This window comes from Camelus ferus, chromosome 14 (assembly GCF_009834535.1).
Source record: "Camelus ferus isolate YT-003-E chromosome 14, BCGSAC_Cfer_1.0, whole genome shotgun sequence".
NCBI lineage: Eukaryota > Metazoa > Chordata > Mammalia > Artiodactyla > Camelidae > Camelus > Camelus ferus.
In genome coordinates, this window is record NC_045709.1 from 64,943,728 (window position 1) to 64,963,383 (window position 19,656).

A 19,656-nucleotide genomic window follows, 5' to 3' on the forward strand; every position below is an offset into this window, starting at 1 on the left:
CCAGAGAAGGTAGGAATCAGAGATGCAAGGAATTAGGATCCTTCATGACAACTCTGAAACCAACTGAAACCTACCGTGCTCCTGGTAGTGAAGGAAGCCAGTACTTCAGTGCTGAGGCCAGTTTGAGCTGAGTTTTCTGTTACTTGCAACCAGATGCATCTTAAAAGATCCATTGCACATTTTATAAGAAAGGAAATGCCTGTTTTTCTGTGTGTGTGTGGTGGTGGGGGGCGCAGTGAGTGAGGTGATTAGGTCTGTTTCTAATGGAGGTACTGGGGGTTGAACCGAGGACCTTGTACATTCTACCACTGAGCTATACCCTCCCTCTCCCCCAAGGGAATGCCTGTTTTTCAACCAAATTACATTAATAGGGTGCTAAAAGCAATATTTCCAAGTTTTGAATATTTTTGCTATCATAATTAATGGTATTATCATACAAGGAACTGCTATTTGGCTTCAGGTTGTTTTGCAAGAAATGTGGCAAGCTATGTTAAGTCAGTTTACTCTGTAATTACAGCGGAGGCTTCAGAATGCTGTCACTGCCACCCTATAGAAGGCAATTAGTGTGGGGTTAGTACCAGATGAACGACAAAAACAACATTCAGCAGAGAAAACATACAGCAAAACACTGTATTTAATAGCGCACTGGTTTTATTGATGGCAGAAGAAAAAAACTCACTTGTAAAAGGTATTTGCTTTATTTAACTTTGTATTTTTTCCCATTCTTTGTATGGGTTGAATTTTTTCCCCCTAAATCTGCCTTTTAGTTCTCCAAATAATATCCACCATGGCTGCATCTTATTCTGAAGGGAAAGTAGGAGATCTATCAACAGGTTTTGACCAGGATGTTTCAGTCAACAGCTCCTTTCTTCACACAGACTCTATTTAAAAAAGAGAGGAAGACAGTGAAATTGGACCCTCAAACTGACTTTTTTATACTCAAGATACACTCTGCTGAAACTTACCTGTAAATGTGAAGTGTCTGTGTAAATACCGATAGGTCACAAATAGAGCAAATTGGACAGTGCTAATTTATACACATAATTTCAATAAATCAGTATATAAACAAAAAAATCTTTCAAAATAATTTTTTTCTTCCAGAAATTCCTGAAGTACATTTCTGTCACTGTTAGTCTGTCTACTGCTAGCATGTCGACTTCAGGAATTTGGATAAACTGAGTAGAGTTTTAACAGAAGATGTCCAAAAAAGATGCAGTCTGCCAAGGAACCACATCTACCCCACCCTACCCACCTCCACATCCCCTCCGCACGTCTCACAGGTAATTTACTCGAGTCTGGCACCTCCCCCTGCCTGCTCCCCACCTTTATCAGATATCACTCTAGCTGAACCGCTCTGGATGGAGACAACAGAAAAGGCTGGCAGAGGTGGTGAGAGGAGCTTGTTTGCTCCAGTCCTGTTTCAGTTTCATGCATAAAAGAATGACTGAGTAGGGACAGCTGGAGTTCCCACAGTTGTGTTCAAACAGCTCATACGTCTTCCAAAGTAAATTGTCTCCTGCTTAGAAAATAAAGAGCTTTGGGCACTATTAACGTCACATGACGCCCATCCTGCTGGCGTCCTGGGGCCCTGCAACGTCTATCTTTATAGCCATCACCTCCCTGACTGATTTGAAAATTTTTGCAAAAAGATGCTGGTCCAGATTGTCCAAAAAAAAAAAAAAAAAGACATTTAAAAATATAGTTACCATCTAAAAACGGTGTTAAAACCTGGACTTTAGAAGATAAACAAAGTCATGGTAGTTCTATAGTAGTCTATGCTTAGCTACTGGTTTAAGGTTTCTGGTTAATATGTGGAACTGTGAAGACTATTCTTTCATCAAACAAATAAGAAACTGGAAGTGAAATTAAAAGTGTCACCACTGGTTAGAACACTCAACATACTGAGCCTGAACCTCCATGGCACTAGGGAGCTTCCTGCTGATGCGCCTTACAAGTTCTGTCCACACAGGTCTGCCCCTTCTCTCTTGTCACAGCAGGACGTGAAGCTCGAACCACTCTTCGACTGGACTAGCACAACAGCTGCTTAGATTCTTTCCCTCCTGGTACTCTAATCCATCCTACATCCAACAGCAATGTTTCTTAAGCTTAATTCTGATCACATCATTTTTATTCAGAAGTTCATGATAGCCCTGAACACATCAAACTCTTAATGTGTCTTCTGCCACCACCAAGAAATATTTTTAATGCCCATTGTTTGGTTCACATAATTCCAGCCAATGAAAGCTGTTTGCTGTGGACTCTGCAAGCCTTCTCAAGTTTTATCTTCAGAGGACTCAACCTTACTATGAAAATGAAACTTAAAATTCATCTCTTAAGTCCTGCCCCTACTAACTGGTATCTAATTTGTCGGACTCCAATCATGTCAGAAGCCTCTCCAAATGCACATAGTCTTGGTCAGTTTCACTGATTAAAGAACTATGTGTACTTTCTCTATCCACATCTGCTCTTATTTCTAAGTTGGCTGTAACAGTTACAATGAGTCCAGGAACTAGGGGCTTTGGGCCCTCTCTCCCCTCTCTCTGGGCTTGGGTCTGACCTGCCACCACTGTTTTTTAGACCTGGGCCTATTTCCCACACTGCCCCCTGAGACCTCCTCCTGTCCCTGAGCCCTAACTCCCAGGTGTCTCCTGCTTCTGCTAATCCCTGATACTGTCCTTAGTGCCAGGCTCAAGCAAAACTCAATTCTCTTTCCAGCTCTGGGGAAGTATATGAGTCGGGGAGGGCATGTAGGAGGCTTCTAAAAAAACTTTTTAGGACAGTCAAAGAATGTGTCATTACACACCAACAACTTTATCAAAATACATTGATTTAAAAGACACTTAAGCAGCTATTATGTGTCATTCATCACCTAGCAAAGTACCCAAAACATAAAAGACTATGACTATGAAATTATGGGGTTTAAGTGATAAAAGAAAGTGCCTTAAGTGTTTCTTCCTATCTTGAATAATTTTAGATAACAAAACCTTAGAAGAATTTCAGTATTAGAATTCATGCTTGTATTTGCTGGAGGTCAAATGGCTGGCTATAACATAAGCCTTCTTTTTAACGACTGGCCGGTTAGCTCAGCTGGTTAGAGTGTGTTGCTAATGACAGTGTGTCTTCTTTTTAAATGTTTAAGGTAATGGAAACCAGAAATGAGGAAATAAAAAGAAAATCTCTTTTCTCCCAAGAAGAAAATAATATATTCAGCTGCTGTGACAAAAGCACAAAGTGTAATTCTTATTATTGCTGAACCTCCCATTCGAAAACAGTATATTTAATTTCACTTCATAATCTTTCATAACTTTGAACTAACTGCAAAAACAAATAATTTTTTTCAACCAAGATTACATTTGTCTTTCTTAATCAATTTTTAGGGTAAATTTTGCAGTGAGATTTTTTAGTGATGCCAAAATTAATTTTCTTATTAATGTGAGGATTTCCCATGCCAACAGTACAATCCAAAGCAGGCATCTGAGAAAGATGGAGTTTTAATCAGGGAATATAGAAAAACACTAAGATTGTAATGTTTAAGTTGATTAGGATCAGTTTGCATTGTACTTTTTTATATGAATAAGCTACAATTATCCCAGGTGCCATGGTTTATAATTTGCTTTTAAGCATGTACCGTTTTCTAAGGAAATGTTCGCTGGAACTCTAACGTGTAAAACATATGAAAGACATTAAGGAAGGGCCCAGAGGACTGAGAGTTCCACCCATTTGGCTGCACCCTTCCTCACTCTTATCATCTTCTGTCTACCTCTAGTCCTACCAGATCCATCTGCCTTTAGCAGCCCCACGGCACCTTTGAAGAACCTAGAGTCCCACATCCACTGTCCTAGAGTGATCAGAAATTGAGATCCTTCAGCCTTACTTTAAAATCTGTTTTAAACAATTCAGAAGATCCTGGAAAGCTTTTCTCAGTTTTCATTTCCCTTAAGAGAGAGTTAATTATAAGCACACTGAGCTTAGTTTAAAAGTGGATGTTCAACTGCACAGTGTAAATTTGCTGAAGTCCTTACATATACTTTGATTCTGCTTTGGTCTGTTCTTGCATGCTACTGAAAAATGCCCTAAGCTGAGTAGCTCTTCTGTGATACTGTGGACAATAGGTAACATCTGTTTATTTATTTGTATTAAGTGCAAAGAGAAACCAATGATAAGAGGGGAAAAGTGCTATACTGGCTTGCTCAGGTAAATCAGAAGTCAAAGAGCAGTGACTTCTGCTCCAGGCAGACCACTATATAAGGTGCAAAGGGCTAGAAAAATAGAAAACATTTCTTCACTTAGGATGACAGACTCACTTTTAACCAAGGAAAGAGCTTTGGGGAAGCTAAGAGATATGAGACTCTGGGACAGTGCTGTCCAGCAGAAATATAATGTGAGACATATGTAATTTAAAATTTCCTAGTAGCCACATCAAAAATTAAAAATAAACAGGTGAAATTAATTTTAATAACATTTTATCTCACTCAATCTACTACAAATATTATCATTTTAATACATAATCAGTAAAAATTATTGAGCTTTTTCCTCAAACTAAGTCTTTGAAATCTGGTATGCATTTTTTATTTATAGCACATCTCCATTCAGGCTACCTGCATTTCAAGTGCTAAACACCCTTGGCTGGTTTGAGGAATTGAGAGAGTCACTTGTTAGGGGACAAATACAATGTGGATAACCAGGCTTAGCAGAATGAATAGTTGAAATGAGGAACTAGGAACAATTTCTTTAAAATTCTCAGTGGTTTTGCTACTGAGAAGAAAAGACTGAGAAAAAAAGATAGAAAGTCTAAAATAGTTTTTATGTGATATATAAAAGCAGTAAAGGGAAAACTCTAATTATTTAAAAAAACTTCAAAAGACCTGGCATAAGGGAAAACTAGAAATGTTACCAACAATGGCAAAAGTATTTCTTTCCAAAAACATTAAGAAGTAAGGTCTTTGTTCACCAAAATGAGATGCCTTAGATTGGTCCCACAATTTCCTGACTTCTTTGTTACATTTCTCTTCCTTCTTATTGAAGTTGATTTTCAGATAGCAACTTTCTCTCTGAAACTCTAAGATGAAAGTTTCCCGATCGATAGCGTAGAGCCCCAAAATTACATCTCAATAAGCAATCATGTTGTCTTCATCCAATTCCTTAAGATATATATGAAACAGTTACTTTTTCTTAAAAAGGACTGAAATTAATTAAACAATAAAACATAAATTCAATTATCCAGGTTGATAGTTATTTAGTCCTTTATTTTCTTTCATCTACTTCCTGCTTTCAAACCTACAGTGATTTCACTGATTGTCATCACCTCCAATAGAAACGAGTGGGTATACAGAAGATAGGGGATAAGGAATAGCATTCTGGGGGAAAGGTTTGGAGGAAAAGGAGTTTGTAACTGTGCTATTATCTTAAATACTTAATAATTGAAAGTAGTTTTAAAACATCAGTTTTCTTCTATTACAGGCAAACCTCTGAGATATTGGAAGATTCGGTTCCAGACCACCACAAAAAAGGCGAGTCACACCAAGTCTTTGGTTTCCCAGTGCATACAAAAGTTGCATTTATACTATACTGTTGTCAACTGTGTGTGCAATAGTACTATGTCTAAAAAACACCGTACATACCTTAATTAAAAATGCTTTATTGCTAAAAAATGCTAACCATCATGTGAGCCTTCAGCGAGTCATAATCACTGATATCAAAGATCACTGATCACAGATCATCATAATAAATATAATAATAATGTGAAAGTGTGAAATACTGTGATGATTGCCAAAATGTGACACAGAGACAGGAAGTGAGCAAAGGCTGTTAGAAAAAATGGCACCGACAGACTTTCTTGACACAGAGTTGCTTGAAAACCTTCAATTTGTAAAAAACACAATGTCTGTGAAGTGTAATGAAGTGAAGCACAATGGAATGAGGTGTGCCTGTATATTGCTGTGAAACAGTATAATCAGACTTATGCACTTAACATGAACAGCATCTTTCTTTACATGGAAAGCTCCTCACAATGTCAGCTTTACCTCCTGCTATCAGTTCCGAGCCCGAGGAGGTTGGTAGAACTGCTGGGTTGGCCGCGTGGACCGTCTTGGCTGGCCATCACCCTCCTCGCCGGAACTCAAGAGTTTGGTCATAGGTGCCTTCTTCTTCCTGTTTGCAAAGAGTAGTGATTTAACACATTCAAAACAGCTCCAAGTGTCCTATGTTAAACGCTTTTATGGTCCCCATTTTGATATACCCTCTTAAGCTGCCCTGGGATTCACATCTGTCAACTTTTCTAATAGAGGGCGGCAAGGGGCAGGAAAAAAAGGCAGGGGTATTGTTAAAACTCTTTCGGTTCTTGTTAATAGAAGAATGAAATTTATGGTAGTAACATCAGAATCAAATTTAATTCCAGAAAAGGAAACTATTTCCACATAATAGCATGGTTATCTCATCAAATGACTTGACACAATGTGGTGAAAACATGGAAAAGCAAGGATTATAATAAAAATTTTAATTGAATATTTGGGCTTCTAAATATTTCCAGGTATTAATCATGGAAAGAGGTTTTGGTAAGATATGGAAAAGGCCTGAGGAGCCAGAGAACATTCACCAGCTGTCTGTCCTCATCTGATGAAATCTCCAACATCGTTAAGAACCTTACATCTAGAGACAGGAAAAAATAATGGATTGGAATGAAGAGGGAAATACCATTTACATATAAAGAAACCTTCATGCAAGACACAGCAATCACTACAGTAAGACTTAAACTGTCTTCTTCTCATTTTCTTTCTTACTAAGGGAGTAGAACCACTAGCTCAAAGAATAGCATGGATAAAATTAGGATAAGCAGATTAAACAGCAGAAAGAGTATAGTTAATTATAATATTTAAAAAGGACTTAGAAGCAACAGAAATGTAGCCAAAAGCCACACTGGTTTCTTACTGAGTGCTGCCACCCTGTTATTTTAGTGGTTTTAAATTAATGCAGCTATGAAGTATGTTCCCTTTAGAGAGAGAAAAAAATTGGCTCTCACTGTTGTTTATGAAAGAAACAGTACCTATTTCAAAAGCAGAGTTTAAATTCCAGCTGAATTATCAGAGCACAATAATTTGCATGACTTGGGAAATTGATCCTATTTCTTCCTCCTCCTCTTTACTTTATCACTGAATCTTCCATCCCAAAAGATTGCTTTCCTTTAACCTCATTAATAACATACGAAATTATATGAAAGACTGGGTTCTATTCTTCAAGTTTTACAGATCAAACTATGGCCACTTTACTTGACAGAGGAAGCAGAAAGGGGCTAAGATAACTGATCAAATCCTCTTACTTAGAAATGATACTTAATATTTGGAATGAACATATTTCTCATTAATAGGCATTCTCCACAGTATTCTTGAGAACCATTATTTTTCCACTTTATGTAAAGGATGCCAAAGTCCAAGAAAGCTTTGTGACTTTGCCAATACTTCTAAGATAAACCTGAGTTTTGATTCAGACTCTGCTGCTTAAATCTTTAAGTCTCAGTCTGCATGTAAAGGAAATAAACCTAATGATCACCTTAAGGGGGCCATTATCACCTAAAAAAGAATGGAGAAATCTGACACTATATCTGGCACAACTGAATGACTGTATTTTAGAGACAAACTTCCAAATTAGCTCTCCTTTCTCTATGCCCCTTTCATTAATAATCAAGCTCAAAATGGTCAGAAGCATCAGATATCATGTATATAATTTAGTAAAGCAATTAAAATGCAGGAGGGAAAATTAAAGTGTTCAGGAAAGGAGAAAGTTATTTTTTATTAATATGGTCACTGTTCTGAATGATTATTGTCAAATATTATAGCTAAATTTGAAGAGAAACTATTTATTTTTATGACATATGACAACACTTGAAGTTCGACATATTAACTGAGGATGAAAATGTACTTGCGACTATAGAAGATGAAGTAATTATTTCAGGAATTAGAATGAAATGTTATTATTCTCCACACCCAGCTGCAGAATTGGTTAGAGGACATCAAAAAATCCATATTTTTTATCAAAAAAATACACTGTTAAAGGTAGGACACTACATTGGCTGAATGAGCTGGATTTACATAATAAATACGACATTGCTATTTGAAAAACTATCTCTATTGTTTAAAAGATTCACAACCTATGCTAGCCAGAGCCAGTTAAACGGTTTCATAGAGATGACCAACCATGAGATTTCTTTCACATTATTTGACGTCTTCACAATCGTTTTATACAAAGTGGAAGCAAAAACTAAAAATGATCCTGACAGCTTGGTTCAGTTGTTGTCAGAGACACAATCTTGTTTTTTAACTTTTAAATATTCCTCCCAGAATAGTCTAGGGCAAACCTGGTTACCCACAAAACCACTTCACAGTCCAGAGCTAGTAACTTTTAGCACTGAACGAGTACCTCTTTCCACATAACACACAGATCAATTTAATACATCAGTTCACTTGGCGTCACCTTTGAATGAAATGTATACCTTGTTCTTCTTCCTGCCTATCTTCTTCCTTTAGTTTCATTACTCTCTAACAGCTTTAAAACTGAAAAACAACTAATTTCATAGTTCATGAACATTATTTTAAAAAATCTCACACTATTTTAAGCTGGCATAGTCCTAGAAGGCCATCTAGTCTGTCCCCCTAGATTTGACAGGTGAGTAATCTCTAAACCCAGACAGGTGATTTTACCAAGTCACAGAGCTCACTGGAAGAGTCTAGACCAGGGCCATTTTGCTTCTGACTCTCAGACAAGGCTTTTTAAAAGACTGGTGATAACTTTCATAAAAATGAAACTGACCAATGTCATCTTCACCTAAGCTTTTGAGATTTAGAACCATTTTATTGGGATTCAGATTTTTGCTCAGTTGAGATATGCTACCAGATAAAACCTGGTTTTAAAATACTAAATAGCTAATATCCAAAATGCGCCCTCTTTTCATGCCAATATTTACTAGTTTATTACTCCTTTTAATGGGAAGATACATAATGCAATAATCATTGTGACACCAAGCATGAATGAAGTGATACTTTGAAAGGGAAAAAAAAAGTCACTGCACCAGTGCAGAAAGGAGATACACAACTTCACCTCTAAAACACGTTTGATGGGTCACAACAACATCTTTCCTGCATATCATTTTTAGTCTTTCTTTAACACACACTACATCTCGAGTGAGAATACAAATACATATTCTCTCATTTATAAATGAGCTGTTACAACAGCTCACTGTAAATCAGTCACTTGGAATCTAGAACAAACTTCAGTAGGAGGTGTGAAACACATTTAAATAGAGGTCAGGTTCTCTGTTCCAAAAATAAAGGCGAAGGGCATTTAAGCATATGAACCAGTGCTCTAAAGAAGGCGGTGGATCCTTAAAGCCCAGTTCTCAGTAGGGAGTGATCTCCTCCAGTCAGACTGACTAAGCACCAGGGCAGGGAGTGATCAATCAATGTCTGGAGACGTTTTCAGTAGCTGTATCTGAAGGGCGCTACTGACAGCTAGTGGGTCTGGAGACAGTGCTGGTTATTAACAAACTGAAGGAGCAGGGTGGGGGGAGTTGTACTACGTCTCAAAGGTAGAGGCCAAGGATGCTGCTAAATACCCTGCACTGCAGGGGGTGCCACACAGCAAAGAGCCGCCAGTCCTCACATCAACAGTCGAGCAGCCCTGGGCCAGGCAACTGAAGCAGTAGGAAACTTTCCGCTGCTGAGCCTGGAGGACAATTCCGAAATTCAGGACATTGGGTTTGCCACCCTTTCAACTTTTTGAATATTTCTTCTTCTGTCTCTGCCTCTAATACCTAAAAGCTGCCTTTATGGAACTTATTTGGGAGGTGCGGGGGGGTCTATTTGCTGACAATACCACGTTTTCCTCTGCTTCAGCTACATGTTCATATTAACTTACTGAACTGCCTTATCTTAGATTGCCGTTCCTTTGGCATTTTCCCAGGGCCGTGACTGTGAGGAGGCTGATTATTGATGACTGGTGGGAGTGAGGAACAGGAATGGCAATTCTCTTCACAAAAAACTTAGAAAGACGTACAAATATTGTTACCTCTAATAGCTATTTTGTGTATAATTTAATAAAAATTTATTTCTAGTCAGTTCCTTCCAACAATATGCCCAGTAGTCACAAAAACTTAAGCCAGTGTGTGTATCCTCAACAGTAATCCTTGCAGTTTGAATATTTTGAACAATGAAACACTACTGAGTACATATCCACTAGAGTGACTCCCACATGAACCACTCACCCTATGAACTTCCAGACCACCCTCGCCTACATGGTTAGCTTGTGTACACAGCTTGTGTATACACAGTTTATAGAAACAGAAACTAATTTTAATATAAAATCTAAGCAGACAATAATTTTAAAGACAAATCTGCTTTTCCAAAACATCATGTAATAAAGGGAAAATTATGGAAATAATAAAAGGATCATTGGTTGCCAAGGGTTGGGGGGATGGAGGGATGAATATGCAGAGCACAAAAGGTTTTCAGGGCAGTGACATTATTCTGTATATTACTGTGGTAGGTATATATCAATATACTGTTGTCCAAACCCATACACCGTACACAGTGAGTGAACCCTAATGTAAACTATGGACTCTGGGGAATAATGATGTGTCAGTAGAGGTCTATCATTTGTAACAAACGTACTGCTCTGGTGGGGGATGTTGATAAGTGGGAGAGGCTGTGCACGTGTGGGGTCGAAGAGTATATGGAAAATCCTGTAACTTCCTCTCAGTTTTGCTGTGAATCTAAAACTGCTCTAAAAATTAAAGTCTAAAAAAACATAGGCTGTGAAATAGGCCACGTCAGTGGGACATTTTGTGCCACACATAGTGCTGATGTGGTAGATTAAATATTTGATGAAATATTTGTCGACCTGCCTTATTAAAATGGCGCATCTTGATCCATTCAGATTATTCCTGTGGTTATCAGTAACGAGAATGAGAATTAAATTTCTTTCATCCTTCAGATGCCATGATGATTAATTAATGTATGAAAACCACTTTGAAGATTATTGAACTTTCTGAATTGGCTCTAGGTTGTGCTTAATTCTGATTATACCTTGGATATTCATAACATTTCCTTTACCTTTGGTTTCCACTGGAAAACCTTGACCTTTAAATTTACTTTTTAGTCCAAGTAATGAAATAAAGTACCTCTGCCCTCATTTAAAAACAAAAAAACCATATAATGGATTCCAAAAGTATAACTTAAAATATTTTAAGTAATCTATTTTAGATCAATTATATGAATATTCTTTTATATTAGAGTAACTGAAAATTGAAGAATAACACAGTAATTGAAGATTGTGGATAACAGTTGTGCCTACAGGAGTCATGTATTTTGATCACTGAATCTTAGTGTACCAATTGTCCTTGTTTAAAAAAAAAGTTCCAATTCAATATTTATAGTTCTACCACAAAATAAATTGGTTCTGTGGTAACCTGGAACCACACTACAAAAGAGAAGGTTTCTGTAAAGAACAGTTCCAAATACCTAAGAAGCTATTTTTGCTCAAGTAATTAGTACCACAACCTGCGCTAGCACATGGTCTTCTGATTCAGTCTTTCACACTCTGCTTCTGAGTAATGAGGGCAAGAAACACAGATACAAGTAAATGTCAGAGCTGGGAAGAGGAAATGGAAATAATCCAGTGTTTTCAAAACTGAGTGAAATAAGAGACTGTTTTAGAATAAAGTATAATGTGGTATTATAATTTTCCTCCCCTCAGAGCAGCTCTAAGATCATTTCTTCAATGTACTATGTCCAGTAATCATGTATTTAAACCAAATATTTTGTGGCAGGAAAAAAAAAACACTGACTCAAGACAAGAGAAACAATCTGATTCAAAATCTAATGACTACACAACTGGTCCAAAATGCATGGCTGACAAAATATAATGTTTTTATTCTTGAGTCATGTAGAATTTCAAGAGAACTCTGAGACATCTTACTGTGGTTCTGATATTCTCTTTTTAGAAAAAAGTATATTCTCTAAAGTTATATAATTGAAATTATTAATGATTCTATTAGATATTGGGAAATCATCTTAACACCTAGCTCAAGAGTTTTATTCTGTACTCTGCCAACTACAGCACTACCTAAATAAGACAACTAAACTTTAACACAGAAGAAAGCTGGATGTTTAAATGACAGTTAAAGTATATACAGTACTATTCATCACTGTCCTTCCTCTACCCTTCAGATTCTTCTACCCTTTAATACAAAGTAAACAAACTATTTTTGGCAGCTTAGGCACTCAAGAAAATTCAACTCAACATCAAAAGGCTGCATCCATATTTCAACTAGGAGAATATAATACAAAAAAAAAAAAGGCCACAAAACATGTCACTCATCAAATTTCAAATAATAAAAGTATAGAGACTCTTCCATTCAAAAACACACCTAACTTTATTTAAAACTTGGAATAGAAAAAAGGGGATGAATGATTATTCCATTATGTGCCTGGCATTTTGCATTTTATCTCATTTAATTCTTGTAACAGGACTGATGATTTGAACTACTTAATCTCATTATTCTGTAGATGAATAAATGAAGGCTTGGAGTAACTCACCCAAAGTTATATAATTTGCCATGCTTCAGTAAGACCCCTGGACTATCCACTCCAAAGAACTCCAAAGTTCTTTCTATGACATCACATAATGTATACTTACATTTCTTGCTTCAGACAGTTTTCTTAATTTTTTTTTCTAATAGCCAGCTTAAGATTAATTTTAAATAAATAGATGGTTCTGCCCTGAGGCTAGCATAAACATCACTCAATGGTCAGCATCTTTGTTGAAATGCCATAGTGAAGTTCAAAGAATGAATATATGATTTGCAAAAATGTGTACCTCTCTCAGTCATTTCCTCTTTTAAAGCCAAAGGTTAAATAGATTCCAAAAGCTTGTCCAGAAGTCAGGGTAGGGGGTATATTTCTTTGCCAAATGATGTCAACCTACTCAAAGATTTTCTGGAGAGATACTTCATTATGGCATTGGTATTTAAGACCTCAGTCTCTTCAGTCAGACTGGAGTCTTGAGTTTAGATTCCACCATTTTCTAGATGTGTTACTCAACTTCTCTACATCTGTTTCCTCACAGAGACAACAGTAATGAACTCATAGGTTTACAAAGAAAATTATATGAGATAATACCTATAAAGAGTTAAGCAAATAAGCCATTGATTTTGTCTATTATTCTGAATTAAGTAATTCTTTGACAATAATATATACATGTCTACTTCAATTAAACTAGCTAGACTCATAGCTTTTGCTAAAAATCAGGAAGTATGGTTTGGTCAGATAAGGAAAGTGGAAAAGCCATTGAAGAAAATCAAAGAGTCAATGTAAGGAGAAAGATTCCTGCCACCTGCTTTCTTTTTATTTCTTCATTAATTTAAAAAAAATCTATACACAAAAACTAATCATTTCACATTATAAATCACTTCATTGTTACCACTGTTTTTGTTTCTTTTAGGAGGAGGTTGTTTTCAAGTATAGAAAAAGAGGGCAAACAGAACAGAGGAGGAGAAAGTCAGCAAGGACATATTACTGAAAAAGATCAATCAAAAGTTATAGACACTATTTTCATAAAATCTGAATATTTAAGGAAAAGCTAAAAATAAATTAACATAATTAACCTCTTAGAACATCTTGCCTTTATACCATACCCTTAAAATTTTAGCAAATGACATAAAAAGAAACCAGTTAGAAACACAATTTTAAAAATGGAAGTATAGCAATGATGATTAATAATGAAAAATGCTATCTCTGCCTGTTGATAAATTTTCAGATCAATGCTTACCAATCATCTTCACAAAAGCAACTGCTTTCCCAAAATATGCTAGTTAAGCAAGTATGTTTTAGAATATTTTATGGTTAAAACTTATGCACACTAATCAGAAGTGAACATTTCACTCTCTCCTAATTATATTTTTACATCTTAAACTGGTAGCTAATATAACACACTTTAAGGTGGGCTGACTAATTCTTTCTCTGAAAGTAATAATTACCACATCATGATGCCAGATTGCTTTTTATCCTAAAACAGCCAAGTACATTTTATGTAACTGGCCATTTGAGACAAGCAGTTTTGGTATGCTTCAGTGATCTGTAATACAGATTTAAGAAACAGAACTAGAAAAACTCCATGTCAAATTGATAAAATACAGGCCAGATCTTTGTCATTAAAAAGTACTGAGTCTTGGAGTAGGGAAGGGAGATGACTTGACATGCTTTATATAACTGTAAGAAAAAAACTGCAAGACCTAATAATGCAGAAATAAAATAATTTGTTGATGTTTTCACTCCTTAGGAACATAAGATGGACAAGAAAAGAATGAAAATTTTGAATCTTACAGTAGATAGAGTGGCCCAATGTAACAAACATCATTTTCACATTTAAATCCCATTCACACCCAACAACCTATATCAACAATGTCTGCACAGTGAACCAAAATTGTTTTCTCTTTAGTAAAACATAAAGATTACAGATGTTTGCAAGTCCTTAGCAATTATCAGGCTAGTTAATAAAGCTATAGTTTTAGAAATGCGAGGTACCCCAGGAATCAATGATCTGAACTTCAAGGTACAAAGTTCATCCTCCACATCACAGGCAGATGGTGTGATGTCCTGTCTCCTTCAAATTTGGTGAAGGGAACTCAGGCAACCCTGCCCCTCTGTATCCTTCTCTAGGAAGTGCAAACTACCTAGGCTTTCTAGTTAAGCCTATTTCCTGCACCATATGAAAGATTTTAAATTATTTTAAAACAAGTATTATACCTTCCCTTAGTCTTCTATTTTCTAAAATCAAAAGACTCAGTTCCTGGTATCATTTGTCAAATACCATTATTTCCAGAATCTCCCATCATCTTGGTCATCTTTTCCTTTATATATTTTAATATTTATTATTCTATATAAGCTAGTATTCAGAATAACATTGCAAGTATAGTCTACTTGGAACATAATACTATTATTTCACATGATGAGCAAACTCCATATAAATCTATTAGTGAATCTGACCTTGCTTTAATGATTTTAGCAGCTGCTCAATTACTGCTTGTTCATATTGTACCTGTCATCAAGCAAAATCTCTACAACTTACTCCCAGGTCTTTTTAATTCTATATCTGAAGAGAATTATTTTCCCCAATCTAAATATAAAGTTTTAAATATAACTGTAATTGAAGTCCATGCACTAGTGAAAGATATTATTTTGCTACAGTCTTATCATTGGTGTGTTCTGAATAACTATATAATATTAAGTCAATTTTTCTGAAAAGTTATGTTGGTAATTTGTTAGCCTTTTTTTTTTTTTTTTTTTTTTTGCATAGTGGAAATTGGAGGACTACCACCTAAAACACAGATGGGTGGTTAAAATGTAATTCAATCTTGAAACTAGATTCCAGTGAAATTTAGAAGATAAAAAGAGATTCTCAGTATAAGATTCAGCTCTTTTAGCAACAGAATTGTAGGTTAAAGGAATAGATTGTTCTTTTCTACCCTATGTAAAATATTTTCTAGCCCCAGAATTATTAGCTGATACCTCTACACACATACATCTTTGCTGCCCTGTTTAAAATTCTTTAAATTTGTGAGAACTAAGACTGAATGAACTAAATGGTTGAAAGATACTGTATCAAAACAGTATGCCACATACTGAGTACAAACTTACTGCTATGATGAAATTTTTATATACATTATTTCATTAAACTCCACAAAACCTTCAGGAAAGTTGGTATTATTTATCTCCACTTACAGATAAAATGTAGAATTATGTGCTACACTGTCAGCAAGTCAAACCTAAATATCAGCTCTGCAGCTTACTAGCCCAGTGATTTTATGCAAGTTGCTTAATGGCTCTGAACTTGTGCAGTTTTCCATGTGTGCAAAATGGGGATACTAATAATCATTTCATAGGGTTCTTGTAGATATTAAGTAGGTTAATGCAGGTCAGGACTTACACATGGTACCTGGTGTATGTGTTCCAATTATAACCAGGTTTTGCACAGAAAGAACTCCCATCGTCAGTCTCATTTATTCTAATTTATTTCAGTAAGTTGGTAAAGATATAACACATCATCCTGCTGTTACATAAGTATAAATTACTCTTGAAATGCTCAAATTTATGAATTTTTCCCCTCATGTTGAGACTTCAAAATGTTCAGTATATAAGGAGTTAGCTTTTTTAAAAGAAAGTCATTTTCTTTCCAAGCTTAGCTTGTCTTCTCAATCATTTTTGATGGTTAGATGGTTGAAGAAAGAAAAAAGGTATCACAAAGATTTTCTACAAGAATAATGGAGACAAACTTATTTCCATCAACTTAGGTAAAGAGTAATTAGACAGTATATATCACCTGATTTAATTAAAGTCATTAAACATTTTGCAGTAATAATACTATTTCTAGGCTTACTGTAATTCAGGAACTGTGTTTTTAGTCACATGTAATTAATTCCACACCTGAAACATTTGAAGTGTTCAAAAGAGGCTGGGGGAACTGAAAATATACTCTTTGGAGAGTAATCTGCTCATCATCGTACCCAGAGGAAAAGCATAATAAATGTTTGTTCCCACTGAATATGTAAATATTCTTGTTCAAGAATGGAGCTCTTTCTCCTTTTCCTTCAGCCACAGCTGGAACAATGACAGCAAGAACAAGTCAGGAAGGTCTGAAGTCTCTGCGTCACGGAGTCAAAAGATTTTTCTCAAATACTTAATATGTACCTTCTGGAAAGTATTAAGGTAAAACAACTCTTTGAAAATTCTAAGTTTATCCGTAAGATTATTTAAAGTGTACCCCTTTATGCAACTTAAAACCCCCTCCCCTTCCTCTCACTTTCTCCCCCATGTACAATGTAAGCTGCTTATTAAAATAAAAAGTAAGTCAAATAGATCTCGTGGATGAAAAGGAAGGGATAGCAGGCTATCAGTGATGATGTCTACACTGTACAAGAATTGGTAAAACTGAGGATTACTAATTAAGGCTTAATGAAAAATCAATAAGACTAGGAAAGTTCATGGTACCCCTTCAGAGTAAAAGATGTATGACACATAGTCAGATTTCACTTCGTTATCTATGGATAAGAACACAACAGTCTTTTAAAAGCCGAACTGAAATGAGGAGGAAAAGCCTGTCTAGGGTTAAATACTAATTTATGCAAAACCCCGGTTTTGACAAGAATCCTGTCAATGTCAAGCAGCAGGTACACTGACAACAGGACAGGCTGAAAAGCTTTGTGTCAGAGCTGGGATAGAAGTCGCCAATTTACGAAGGCTGTTACAAACCACAGGATTTTAAAAGTGTGAAGGAAAATGGTTTTTCATAAGCAAAAGTGATAGAAATTTTTATTACTTTGCAGGCAGTACTATTAGCTTAAAAGATCACAGTTCTTTCCCTTTATGAGAAAAAACAGTTTGCTTTAAAAGATTTGTGGATTTTTATATTAGGGCTAATATAAAGGTAAGAGTCCTAATACAGAATTTCATTATATTAGTAACATTCAAACAAAATAAATTTTAACAGGAAATATAAAAGGAAAAAGAACTAATTTGAAGAAAAAGATGGTACAAAGAAGCAGTTGGGTTTCCTTCCAAGAGGACAATTTGGGATGGATACCCAACTCCTGATCTGGAAGTTCCAAGCAGTAATTGCTGCTGAGGTCAAGGGTCAACAAACATCACTTTGAGGCACTTCCAAAGTTGAAGGAAAACTAAAGAAATGAAACCAACAGTAATTATGTGCCAGGCATTTCAATCCTTCAATACGGAACAAAATGCTTACTGAGCAGCTACTGTATTCCTTACAACAACCAAAAGATTATGTATCTTGCCCAGGTTATGTTGGACTCTAAAATCCATGCTCTTTCCACACATCTCAGTGGATGCAGAGGCTGAAGGAGAGAATTACTGATCACGCTAAACTCTTAACAAGGCTTATATACGTAGATCAAAATCAGGTGCTTTCCATCCCATTTACATTTTAAATACATCATGAAATTAATAAAACAAAACAGATGTGATATCATTTAGGCGCTATAGTTCTTACTGTAAAACACACATTATCCACAATGCTATCCACTTGGGCACCATCTACCCTGAATGACAATGTGAGAATGAGCTCCCCTGAAATGGCTACACTAGTAAGCAGCTACTGTACTTTAAGTGAATTAATATTAGGTAAAGAGCTTAGAGTAATGTTATGTGCAAAGTTAACTGTTCCATGAAGTGAGGTATTATTACTACTTCACAAGTGTAAAGCTCTTTATAATGCCACATACAACACAGTTTTCCTTCTTTTTTGGTTTGAATCAAGCAATTGGACTGCATTATCCTAGTGAGTTACAGAGGATGAGAACACATAAGGCTAAACAAGCCTTTATGTGGCACTTTACATTTACAAAGTGATTTTACAATTATTTGTTAATAGCCAATGTAGTGCAGGAGTGAGGCTGAGAATCTGGTCAATTAGCAACATGTTCATTTTTCTTCCACAGGAGAAAGGAACCCAGAGGCAATAGTACCTTACCAAATACAGTACATTTGCCCTTTGATACCCACAGGGGACTGGTTCCAGGACTGCCCCTCCATATCAAAACCTGTGAGTGCTCAAGTCCCTTATATAGAATGGTACAGTATTTGCATATAACCAAGCACACCCTCCCATATACTTTAAATCATCTCTAGATTACTCACAATAACTAATGCATATAAATGCTAAGTAAATATTCTCCTGTATGCACTGAAGTTAAGTTTTGCTTTTTGGAACTTTCTACAGCTTTTTTTTCCCCAAATATTTTTGACCCATGATTGGTGGAACCCTGTGGATACAGAGAGCTCATGGTAATTATCTTTATAAAAGTCATCCAAGTTAATATCTGCCCTTGGTATCCACAGACTGGGGCATTAACTCCCTTGAGAATATTACTAATGAGAAGGTAAGTATAATAAAACAGTAAAATTCACCAACATAAATATTTTCTCACCAGAGTCTTCACATTAACTATTACATGTTCCAAGATATTTATCCTCAGAGGCTTAGATGAATACAAATAATTTTTTTGTATGTGTAATTGGCAAGTTCCTAAATTAACCTAAGAACTTATAACTATAATACATTTTAAAAAGGGATGTTCATCCATTTCATAATTTGATAAATCTCATAGTATTGTTTCCCTATTTAATGAGTGTTATCACATTCAGTGGCATAAACTTTGAGACAGACTACTTTCCTAAGCTCTCTTAGGAAAAGCTGAAAATAGTTTTTTAGGCTCTTTTTTCAAAAACTTTATCAACATTTTGGTATGGCAGCAATTAGAAAGTCATTTAGTATCCATAATGGGTCATCCCCTTCAACTGCAGAACACGAATTTTCCACAGTAGCTTATAAATTAACTCTATGATTGTGAACAGCGTATGTTCTTAAGTGGTTCCATACTTGGATTTTGTTTTATAATTTCATAGCTAGTGGTAGACAACTGTTTTATAGTTGCCCTGAAAAAATTATAATGAACATTTAAAAATTTTTTTATTTAAAACTGTGCCCCATGTTAGGAAAAACTCTTCTTTGTGAATGGATCAGTTAATAGAAAAGTTAATAGATAAAGTCTTAAGAGATTAAACAGCAGTTTAAAAATCTTCTACCTTATTT

General features: G+C 35.7%; 1 protein-coding gene across 1 annotated transcript in view; it reads right to left on the bottom strand.

Annotated features, from left to right (window-relative positions):
• Window positions 1-633: 633 nt before the first annotated feature.
• TDRD3 (tudor domain containing 3) overlaps window positions 634-19,656 on the bottom strand; it is a 151,130-nt gene continuing 132,107 nt past the window's right edge. Inside the window, 3 exon segments of the mRNA XM_032496899.1 lie at window positions 634-881; window positions 6,024-6,104; window positions 6,106-6,150. Coding sequence (XP_032352790.1) covers window positions 6,033-6,104; window positions 6,106-6,150 — 117 coding nt within the window. The 3' untranslated portion in view covers window positions 634-881; window positions 6,024-6,032.